Genomic DNA, 12,216 nt, shown 5'->3' on the forward strand with positions numbered 1-12,216 from the left:
AGTGTTTTTGATCGGTGATTTACACTGAAGGGTTTAGTCAGTGACATACATGTCTAGAAATAGGTTTCTGTCTACATGAATAATTCCTCTGTACTGTATGTTGTTAGGATGGCGTTAGTATACTATATAGTTGAAAGCCTTGTTATATATTAACTAGCGCTGCTAAATGATTAATGATTCTATATATATATATATATATATATATATATATATATATATATATATATATATATATATGTATGTATATATATATATATATATATATATATATATATATATATATATATATATATATATATATATATATATATATATATATATATATGTATATATATATATATATATATATATATATATATATATATATATATATATATATATATATATATATATATATATATATATATATATATATATATATATATATATATATATATATATATATATATACTATATGTATATATATATATATATATATATATATATATATATATATATATATATATATATATATATATATATATAGTATATATGTATATATATATATATATATATATATAAATATGTGTGTATATATATATATATATATATATATATATATATATATATATATATAAACATTTTTATTAAATATATAGTATATTCATGTATGTGTATTTATATATACATAATAAATATGCACAGTACACACACATATATTGTGTAAACAACAATATGATTTTAAATTCTAGTTTAAATTTCAAGTTTAAAGTAACTGTTTGCTATTTGAATATATTTAAAAAATTTAATTTATTCTTGTGATGCAAAGCTTAATTTTCTTAGCATCACTACTCCAGTCAGTTGTTACATACTTTTATTTATTTATTTTGTGAAAATGGAAATTCTTAATGGACAGAAAGTTGAAAAAAATTTCAAAAACATTTGTTATATTCAAGTGGTATATCTGAGTACTGTATTTATATACAAAGTATGTATTGGTTTTAAAAAATGTAAAAATTATTAAGAACCTATATCTAGAAAAGTACTGTATTTATACATTGATATAGTGATTGTACCATAATATCCCTGGAAGTACCATGGAGTACGGTGTTAAAAAATCACATTTGTAAACCACTCTAATTTCGGTACTGCTGTCTTTACATTATAACATATTACGTTGTTGTTGTTTTCTTGTTTTTCTCACTTTGATTACTCTTGGTCCACACTGTACGTAAGTTGACTGTAGTTCAGTTGTTATCTAAAACCACTAATCAGTCCTCTGTAAAAGTCTCCGGAACGCTTGGAGCATTTCTATGTGATTTTTACACCGTGACATTGACAACAAACACGGAAAGAGTTTGTTCTCAGTGTTTCGTGTACTGCTGTAAGAATTTGGCCCTCAGCTGTGAAGTGGCAGCAAGCTTGAGATTCCTCAGGGAGGGTGATAATTGGCAGGAAACATGAGATGATCTGGCAACCCTGACAGCTGGGTCCCATCAGACAGTCACGAAGAATGACTTCTTCCGATACTATTAATGAACATACACTCAGGGAAAAAAAAACTAGTACAGAACAATAGTAGTTTCTGTAAGAGTATTAAAAGCCTTGAGTTGCATTTGATATATTATATTATATTATATTATATTATATTGAAAAGCCAGCTTATAAAATGATACATTAAAAGCATTGATAATTCCTTTCAGCATCAGTACTCAATTTATTCTAATATTCTGATTAATTTATTATTAATTTATTATTATTATTTTATTACGTTAAAAGCAATTGCTGTATGTTTTATTTAAAAGAATTGTTTCAAAGACTGTATAGAAATGGAAATAATTTTACTGTCGCTTTTGTTTGACTCGATGCATCTTTGTGGGGAAAAGATATTAGTTTCTTTAAAAACAAAAAAACGAACAACAGTGCAGTAATAGACATTTACAATGTAAGCATAGACAATATTTGTCATCGCATCCATAATTTACAGTTTTCTCTGCACAGCTGTGTTTTCTTTTCTTTTTTTCCATTTGGTCAAAACCAGTTCTAACCAATAAACAGCGAACGGGTCTTGATCGAGTCACTTGCGCTCCGCATCTGATGTCTGTGAACGCAGGGATGACATTTCCAGCCTTTTTAATATACGTCCTGTCTTTTTCCCAGGTGACGTTCACAAAGAGGAAGTTTGGCCTGATGAAGAAGGCGTATGAGCTCAGTGTTCTGTGTGACTGTGAAATAGCCCTGATTATCTTCAACAGCTCCAATAAGCTCTTCCAGTACGCCAGCACGGACATGGACAAGGTCCTGCTCAAGTACACGGAGTACAACGAACCTCACGAGAGCAGAACCAACTCGGACATTGTAGAAGTAAGCGGCTGCACACTTCAGCGTGACAAAATCTCAATTGCTATTTCTTGCAATATAATTACCAGTATTAAACTGACCTAAAAATGTGATTCGTTCCGAATCTTATGACCTATATTTGATCTCGCAGAATGGCCTTTAACGGATTACACTAATGCGTGTAGTAGCAGTAGCATCTGGAGATGCGGGCTGCTTTTACTGCTGCTGTAATACAGTTAGCAAACAGTTGGGACGCATTTCAAGCATGCAGGCTGAAGTAATTATAGATCACTGTCTTCGGTGAGGCATGTGTTCGAATTACATCTTCATTTTCACATGCATTTGCTCTAGTCACAGCTAACGTGATGCTAGCCAAGGTCATCCCGTGCTTTTCCTTTTACCACATTATATAGGTAACTGTCTTCTTTGTTTATCATTTTTCAATCAAGGCGACTATTACACTGCCACTTTTCTTTTTTTTTGCGAAAAGTCACTTATGCTCGCAAAGGCTGCATTTATTTGATTAAAAATACAGTAAAATAGCGATATTGTTAGCTAATATTAAAATAATTGTTTTCTGTGGAAGCCCGTTTCTGGCACAGGATAAAAATGCAATTTTTCTTTTACTTTTTTCTTTGCGATTTATAAAAAGAAAAGTCTCGCGACGGTCAGAAAGTCGCTATTTATTAACAGAATGTTTTTAGCTAAAGCTATTATTTTGTATTCCGTAGCGGAGGCAAAAAAACTGATTAAAAAAAAATAAATTATAAGTCATAATTACAAAATGTAAAATCTGAATTCTTGGGAAAAGTCAAAATTGCTAAATATAAACTGCAAAAAGGATAGCGAAAGATCTGAGTTTAAGTCTTTTGTTTTCACCAAAAATGCATTTTTTTTTTTGTATGTGCAATATTTGTTTGCAGTAGGCGAAGAGACTTTCTCTACAGCGTCTGTCTGTAGCTAAACGCTGGTGCTGAAGTCATGTGAACAGATTTTGTGCGAGTGGTGCTAATTGGTTGGAGCTAAAAATAAGGATCCAGTCTTATCCAACATTCATACTGAGGAAACCTGAGATACTATCAGTCAAGGACGTGGCTTTCTTGGCGAGCGCTGCTCTCATTAGCCTCCATGAATCACAAATCGCTTAGGTTTACCAGAAATGCGTTTCTGAATCCGAATAGTATGTGCTGGTCTCACGTTAGCGTACACGTTACTACTGAGGTTGTGATTTACAGTATATTAGCGTAGCGTATAGCCTATAGGAACTTTGAGCTCAGTTGCCACTTCAATTTAATATTCAGTTAAAATAGGCATCCAAATAGAAACTATTTTAAAGATTGAAAAGGAGGGTTATTTAAGTAAGTCACAAATGATTACGCTTCAGTGTTATAGGAATAGTTTAACCAAATATGGCAGTTTGCTGAAAATGTCAGACCATCCAAGACGAGTTTGTTTCTTCATCAGAACAGATTTGGAGAAATTTAGAGTCGTATCACTTGCTCACCAATGGATCCTCTGCAGTGAATGGGTGCCGTCAGAATGAGAAAAATCATCACAATCATCCACATGAAATCCACACCACTCCACTCCATCGATTGACATCATGTGAAGTGGCAAGCTGTGTGTTTGTAAGAAACAGATCCGCTGTTGAGACATCTTGAACTTTAAACCAGTGAATAAAAATAAAATAAAAAAGTCCGTAATCTACCATATTGCTTTTTCCAGTAAAAAAAGATGTCCCACCTGAATCATTGGAAAAATACGCACGGATTAAAAAAAGTCAAAAATGGCTCTAAATGAATATTTTGGTGGGTTTTTATGTAGGAGAACACTAGGTGAGGGATTTTGTCGCTGGAGAAAACGTTGTTATGGATCATGGACGCTGGTATTTTACCTAGAAACAATGGTTTGCTGCGGTTTGAATTGCCTTAATGATGCATCTGTTTCTTAAAAACACTGTTTTTATACTTCATAAGACATTAACTGATGGACTGGAGTGGTGTGAATTGCTTGTGAATAATTGTGTTGTTTTTACCAGCTCTTTGGACTCTCGTTCTGACGGCACCCATTCACTGCTGAGGATCCACTGGTGAGCAAGCGATGTAATGCTAAATCTCTTCAAACGTGTTCAGACGCAGAAGCAAACGCTACATATTTGATGGCCGGATTTTTGTGTTTTATTGGAGATCACCCATAGCGGACCATTTCGCATTGATCACTGAATGACAATACCTAGGAAATTGGTCATTAACTTCTTCAACCTGGACGTCCCGGAGCCGATGATGATGATTAGAGTAGGGCAGATCCTGTCACATTAGTCAAAGTCTTCGCTGCGCATCTTTTCGGTTTTGATTTCCGTATTATTAGCGATTAGTAGATTAACAGAGAGTCAGAACCTCCTAGCTGAACTCTTCAACCCCTATCCGAGTCATAAGTGTAATATAAGGCCCAGTTATAACATTAAAGCACAGAGTTACAGCAGTACAGACGCCCGAGGATGAGATAGGCTTCTGATTTCCATTCGCTCTCATAAGGGCTCTTAAACCCCTGCAAAAGTGTCCTCAATCTACCGTCCCGTGCTTACATTTTTGTAATATTCAGGAATAGCTAGGAAAATATTCTGTATGCATATCATACCTAAGTTAAATGTATGCAATATCGCATCCCATAATGCAGTGTACTCAACTTGAATTTCCATTTCCAGTGTGATAAGAGATTATCGAATTAAACATTCAATATGATGAGGTCACATGACAACAGTATAAAACACTATTATTAGAAACATAATAATGCCTACTTTAGGAAAAATACAAGGTAGTATACAGTGTAGCTGAATATTATATTTTGTATTTGGCTTACAGTTGATCTCTTGCGTATCATGCTCTTTTGATTCTGTTCCAATATTACTAATATTTCTTTATAGTGAAAGGTATTTTCAAAGAAGAATAAATAGCATTTGTGCGCTGCTTTGGGACTAGCCTTATATTTGCGTGTTTTTCCATATAGACACGGGAAATGTTTTCTTCTTCGCTGTTCCTTACAGGTGCTGAACAAGAAGGAACAAAGAGGTTGCGACAGCCCGGATCCAGAAGCGGCGTATGTCCTCACTCCTCACACGGAGGAGAAATATCAGAAGATTAATGAAGAGTTTGACAACATGATGAGAAATCACAAACTTGTAAGCAGAGCGTGGTGCATAGTTTGAGTCTTGGCTTCCGTGTCAGACTGTAGGATAGTAAAAAGTTAGTTTTTCTTCTCTTTTTTTCACTTAGTTTGTGCTCAGCACACCACCTTAGAGACTACAAAGCAACAGCCATTCTTTAAAAAACATAAAAAATTATGTGTAATTAGATCGTATTACATTTTTTAAATGCTCATTATCAGATTACGGTTAATGTTTTATGGATAATACTATTATGTATTATTCACACAATGGCTGTAAATTATTGATAATTTTTTTTTATTCACCCCGTTCTTGTTATTTTATTTTAAATGATATGAACCTACCATATACATGAGACTAATTATGCTAAGTAACTAAACACTGCTGAGTGTTTCGTCTTCATATCCAGTGACCTAATATCATGTTTTCATGTTTATTAATGATTGTTCATATAATGAAGGGATTTTGTCACAAATTGTTAGCCTTTCATTAACACCCTACAAGTCTTTTTTTTCAAAAAAAAAACCCAAAAGAATTTTTAATGTTGATAAAAGTAAAATGAAATCTAAAAGTCTTAATGACATATATACAATATATATATATATATATATATATATATATATATATATATATATATATATTTTTTTTTTTTATCCCTTCACGTATTTCTCACATCATCTTCTTTCTCTCCATCAGCCGCCGCTCTAGGTCAACAGAGTTACTCGATACCGCTGACTTTGCCCGTCACCAACCCCACCACCCTGTCCTACAGCACAGACAGCTCTCTGACACCCCAGTGTCCCTCAGCGGGACAAACATGATGTCTCTGTCCTCCAGCAGCCTCCAGAGCAACAACGGCGCCGCTGTCATGCATGGTTCGTTACTTGAAAATATGAGGGTGCAAAGAAAATCCTTTAAAGTTGTCCAAATTGTATTCTTGGCAATGCACATTACTAATCCAAAATTATTTATTTACAGTAGGAGATTCACAAAATTTTTTCATAGAACATGATCTTAATGTCCACAATTTTTCGGCATAAAAGAAAAATCTATAACTTTGACCCATACAATGTATTTTTGACGATTGCTATAAATATACGCCAGCGAACTGTAGAAATTGATTTAGCTCTTGAACACAAAAAAAGATTGTTTGAATAATGCTGGGTGATGGTAGCCATTGACTTCTGTGGTATTTTTTTCTGTACTATAGAAGTGAATAGCTACCATTATCTGTTTGGTTTGAAATGACTTGAGTAAATGGTAAATGTTGACAGAGTTTTCATTTTTGGCTTACTTAGATCAGTCGTATGAATATTTCGTTTTATGTTCAGATGGCATGCCGGGATCCTCAGACGTCGCTCTTCCAAACGGTGTGCACTCCAGTCATGTGGGTCCGTACTTCCTTTTTTGGTTCATTTATACGATGTGCCCGAATGCGCTGATTAAGTTTCTCTAAGGTGTCAGTCTGTTTAAAGAACAAGCATTAAACGCGTGATTTACTTCCCTGCGTTCTGCGCAGTTCTGCTTACATGAGAGATCAAATCAGGTGACTGTTTTTAAAGAGCTGGACGTGTATATAATTGACTGTAATTTACTGTATTGTGAGCATGAAGACATCAGGTTTTCACTCTGCCGTACTGCGCTTATTTATGCAGCATGTAAATGAAGGTAGATCTCGTATGTGTGTTTATACAGTATGTCTTCATGTGTTAATCATCGATGTTGATCGGTGCGGTCAGGATGCAAGGTCACGACCTCATGCAGGACAAACTGATCTTTTTATTCCCCCATGCAAATTTTTTATTTGTCTGTTAATAAAAGTGAAGCTCTTTATCTTTTTATATTTATATATAGAGCTTCACCTCTCTTTAAGCTCCGATACGCTATCTTTTATTACTGAATGTAAATTTGTAAAATAAAAAAAAAAAAACTGAGAATGTTTAAAAGGTTTTAAGTTAGAAATTATATGCAAATAAAACTTTATGTAATTGACAAAACACTGCCATTTAAACTTTTTTTTTTTTTTTTTAAGAATTTAATGCTTTTCTTCAATAAACACATTAAATTGATCATGCAAGTGACCGAAAATATATTTAAACATTTAACAAAAATGTTGTAAAAATTTAATAAAAATGTTGTAAAAATTTAATAAAAAATTTTATTAAAATGTTGTAATAATTTTTCACAATATTACTTTTTTTTATGGTAGTTTTGATCAAATCAGTGTAGCCTTGATGACGCCGTCTTCAAAAAACAACAACATACAAACTTTTAAAGTAAAGTGAAAGTAAAGTAAATAAATAATTGACGTTTCTGTGCCGTTTTAATCTATACTTCACCAATATGATGTCCCTTTTTCGCTTTGTCTCATTTAGCCAATGGCTTTGTTGGCGTTTCAGAAGGAAACGGTATGGGAAGAGTCGCTTCTGTCAAACCTCAAGCGTCATCCACGTTGGGCCGCAAACCTGATCTCAGAGTACTCATTCCTCCCGTGAGCAAGGGCCCTGCTTCTTCACCGGTGAGCGTTTTCAGCTACGGATCTGCAGGGTGTCAGCGAAACCTCCTGAAATCATTAGACACGGAGAAAGTATTGACCCGTCTGAAACTGTCCTTCCTTAAATATGTTTCTTGCAAGCCGCCAGAGGAAGGAGAGGAACATTTGGTGAGGGCAATCTGATCAAGTTTTATTCAGAAAAGCTTTTTAAAAAATGAAGTAGGTCATAAAAAATGTGAGAAACTCGTGATGCCGCTGGCCCGGTGTTTAACAGCGTTTAACGTGCTGTGAGGCCATCTGGTGGATCCCTGAAACATCACGGGCAACTCTTACGGACGCCTTCATTCATGGTTAAAACGATATAACTGAAAACCTAGACTCAAAGATCATTTAAGAGAGATTTTGTTGTATTGTATTTTTTGCTTTTTGTTCTGTTGTGTTGTCTTTGTTTCCATTTTTGTTTGTTTTTGTACAGTTTTTTATTTTTCTTATTTTAAATATATATTTTTTATTAAATTTCATTTAGTTTATTTGCATTTGCTTTGTTCCGTTTTACTACTTAAGTGTTGTTGTTTTTTTATTTAATGCACTGTTATTTAGTCATTTTAAGTGTCATTCAAATTTGTAGTTTATCTTAGCTTATTCGTAATATCGGCTTCAACTCTGCATTATTTTGTAAAATGATGCGCGTGTTAATCTGCTTACTGCGATATACAAACAGAAAATATTCAAAGGATTTCATTTTTTTAAGTAAAATATGAAAACGATAGCATTAAATGTTACTGGTTTTTTTTGTTGTTTTTTTCCCATGCAAATCAGACCCTGTTTTTTTTTTGTTTTTGTTTATCTAAACCTTAGAGAATAGACAACTCTCCGTCCGGCCAATCACTGACCACGCCCGTGGTAACCGTGGCGACCCCCAGTCTAAATCCCCAGGGCCTCGTGTACTCGGCCATGACATCGTCGTTCGCCGCAGGTATATAATTGACCTATGCATAATAAATCATCTAATAATAATGGATTCATGAATGAGCATTTTTCTTACAGATTTTGTCTTGAGCAGTACAGAGGCCAGCTCTTTGCACAGCTTCAGTTCGCCGGACGCTGCCCCATCAGGAACAGGGTCTTCATGGAAACACGGCCATCACGGTCATTCAGGCTTCGGTGCTCAGAGGTAAGGACGTGAGATCGGGGTCCGATGACACATTACGGCATGCGCTTTCTTCATTCACCCGTTAGTGTTGAAGTGTTAAAACACAAATATTTTATACCCAATTTGAAATGTACTTTACATCACATGTGCTGGAAGAAAATTGGTTTCAAAGGTGGAATAAATTACTGGTCAAGGGTCATAAAAACCATCAAAAAACCCAACTGTTTTCATAAACTCCCCCAATCTTTTGTTAACCTTTTATTCTTTATGCATCATACACACTCAGGCCGGTAATGTGTTTCTCTTGTGCTCAGCTAGGCTGCATTTATTTGATCAAGAATACAGTAAAACTGCAATACTCTTAAATATTATAACGATTTAAACCAATTGTAATATATTGCAAAATGTCGTTTATGCCTGTGGCGCAAAGCCGAATTTTCATTATCACGCGATTCTTCAGAAATCATTCTAATATGGTCGAGAATAATCTCTTATTAGCAACATGGTTGTTCTGCGTGCTGTTTTTGTGGAAACCGCATGAAAAAGTCTAAAAGAAGAGGCGTCTTTTGTGGCGTAACACGCGCCTTCGATACGTTTATTGCAAAGTATTAATTTCTTTCAAAACATCCGCTGACCCCAAATCTCTGAACACCAACGAACGTCCTTGTCCTCTTCAGAACCGCACAACCTCAGCTTCCGGCGTCCGACCCCGCCAGCTCCATCAGCATCAAATCCGAGCCCGTCTCCCCTCCCAGAGAGCGTCCCGGTCACTCGCCGTACCCCAACATCCACGCCAGGCCTCGGCCCGGCTCCGGACAGGAAGTGGGCCGCTCTCCCGCTGAGAGCTTCAGCTCTTCCGGCAGCTCGTATGAAGGCAGCGACCGCGAGGACCAGCGTCTGGACTCTCACCCGGGCCCCGCCGCATCGGGACTGAGGTCGTCGCCGGAGACGGAGAGCCGGGAAGATCCCTTGGTCAAACGCATGCGCACGGACAGCTGGGTCACTTAAGGGTGCCTTTTTAAAGTCACGTTTCAGATATGCAGACCGCTCTCGCGCTGCTTTGGAGATGTGAAGAGAAAGGGAAATACAAAGGCCGCTGTTGTAAATGAGTGCGTTCGGTATTGTTATAGGATTTTTTTATATTGTTAAAAATCTAAGTTATGAAGTGTACGACGCTGTTTTGTCGATTAGAGGGTTAGCTTTTGCTGCATTATTTGCAGTGCGTTATTTTTTTTGCAAGCCAAATGTGTTATTTCGTCTCTTTCGCATTTATAGCCGAGTCCTCGATCAAAGCCATACGGATATCCCATTTGCTGTCGTTTGGTGAGTTTGACGGCCTGGTGGTCAAACGTTTTACACATTTTTTTAATTACGTTTTCGTGCTGTGGGAGGAACGGAAAGCTAAATATGATTTCAGACACTTCCATGGAGTACTTGCCTGTCTGTGAAGTTTTAGATGAACCTCAGGTATCTGCATTTCAATCATCAACTGACACGTTCAGCTCCTTTTCAAGGTTCGTGGAGAACGGATGGCAAAATAGCCCAAAAATGGCCGACCGTTTAGATGTATTAAAGTGTCCTCCTAGCGACTCATTTCTTAGCGGGTGATGAAATGAGCTAATCATAAATTTGACCTTTGTTCCTAAAACCACCTACAAGAGAAGAGCTATAAACGCGTCGTATTCGCAAACGACTCGTGGATTAGACGTTTAATATCGTTTATACAGTGTACATAGAGTTGCTTTAAAATACCTGCTAACGCAAGAGTTCAAAAAAGTATATAAAAAGTATTTAAATGTCTTTTATAGTGTTTTTATCCTTTATTCTGCTGAATGTGACGGGGACGGTCGAGCTTTATAGCCATTCACTAGTTGTTTTGTGAATATTAAAAACACTGTCTCCAAACTGCTGCTAACACCAGGTTTTCTTTACTTTACAGACACAGTGTGTTTGTTAGGCCAACGTCCTCAAAATCTACCGCACAATATCATTTTTTCACCGATGCACCCTATGAAACTCTGTTAGTTGTTTTTCAGTTTGCTCTCCATTCAAGCTGACCCCTTTATTGTTTGTACACCACGATAAATGGCAATAAACATATTACTCACTTCTGTCGCTGTCCGTGTGGTTTAACTGCTTTAGAGACGCATAAAAAGGTTTCATCTATATAATGATTAACTAGGTCATTCGGGTCTGTAGAAGGCTGTTTTATGGTATTCAGCAGGATGCGTATTCTTTTGATGATGTTTGAGGTTTTTTTCTCCCACCGTCTTCTCGTCTGCTTCACACCAGGCCACTGGAAACCTGTTTGAAAGCACAACTTCGCTGTTTTTTAGATTCAGTCAAAGGGATTTTCTCGAGTGGTCGGCGCATGCTTGTCGAATCATTTCTGCAAGGATGCAGCAATGCTTTTGAGTCACCATTCAGCAAAAAAAAAACAATAAAATATGTATCTGATCATATCTGTGGTGCCCCAAAATGCAAAATATGTCACATACAGCATATCCAATGGCTTGATCTTTTTAACAACTAGGTAACAGCACCCCTAGGTATTAGTTGTTTCCAATTATTAGTGCATTTAAACGAACTAAACTGAATTTACTTTCTTTTGCCGGCTGAATTTGAGCATATTTGTCATGCACAACAAAAAGAAAGAGTTTGTTTGCATCCCAGTTAATGATCACGTTATCTCACGAATCGAAAAGAATTATAGCATCCGGGCTGTCTAATAAATACAGCAGCCTTATTTTGGCGAAAAACGACAGTTCCTCACGGGACGGTGGGCGTGTCTCTTCAGGGTCGCTTGGTGGCGGAATTCTCCATTGAGCCCCATTCAGATCTCAGCGGCATCCGAATATCTTTTTCGACACGTTTCTAAAAATAAAAAGTACGCTCGCTTCTGTTTGGGTTTAAATTCTTACTTGTTTCACCCGTGAAAACGCACGCTGTCGGCGTTTACGAAACGATTTAGCCGGGTACGCCGCGAACACCGGTAATTGGTCCGGTCTTAACAGCGCTGAGAAAAGTAACACCGGTCACGCGCCTGCGATAGTTTAGCGCCTGTGTAAACGTTATATGTAAAACGTA

The 12,216-nt window shown here is 36.2% G+C and overlaps 1 protein-coding gene across 1 annotated transcript in view; it reads left to right on the forward strand.

Annotated features, from left to right (window-relative positions):
- mef2ab (myocyte enhancer factor 2ab) overlaps nucleotides 1–11,240 on the forward strand; it is a 22,246-nt gene extending 11,006 nt beyond the window's left edge. Inside the window, exons 3-11 of the mRNA XM_043243153.1 lie at nucleotides 2,140–2,343; nucleotides 5,363–5,501; nucleotides 6,179–6,301; nucleotides 6,814–6,873; nucleotides 7,858–8,000; nucleotides 8,118–8,144; nucleotides 8,835–8,952; nucleotides 9,024–9,150; nucleotides 9,807–11,240. Coding sequence (XP_043099088.1) covers nucleotides 2,140–2,343; nucleotides 5,363–5,501; nucleotides 6,179–6,301; nucleotides 6,814–6,873; nucleotides 7,858–8,000; nucleotides 8,118–8,144; nucleotides 8,835–8,952; nucleotides 9,024–9,150; nucleotides 9,807–10,137 — 1,272 coding nt within the window. The 3' untranslated portion in view covers nucleotides 10,138–11,240. The remainder of the gene's footprint in view (nucleotides 1–2,139; nucleotides 2,344–5,362; nucleotides 5,502–6,178; nucleotides 6,302–6,813; nucleotides 6,874–7,857; nucleotides 8,001–8,117; nucleotides 8,145–8,834; nucleotides 8,953–9,023; nucleotides 9,151–9,806) is intronic.
- Nucleotides 11,241–12,216: the final 976 nt, after the last annotated feature.

This window comes from Puntigrus tetrazona, chromosome 7 (assembly GCF_018831695.1).
Source record: "Puntigrus tetrazona isolate hp1 chromosome 7, ASM1883169v1, whole genome shotgun sequence".
NCBI classification, from domain to species: domain Eukaryota; kingdom Metazoa; phylum Chordata; class Actinopteri; order Cypriniformes; family Cyprinidae; genus Puntigrus; species Puntigrus tetrazona.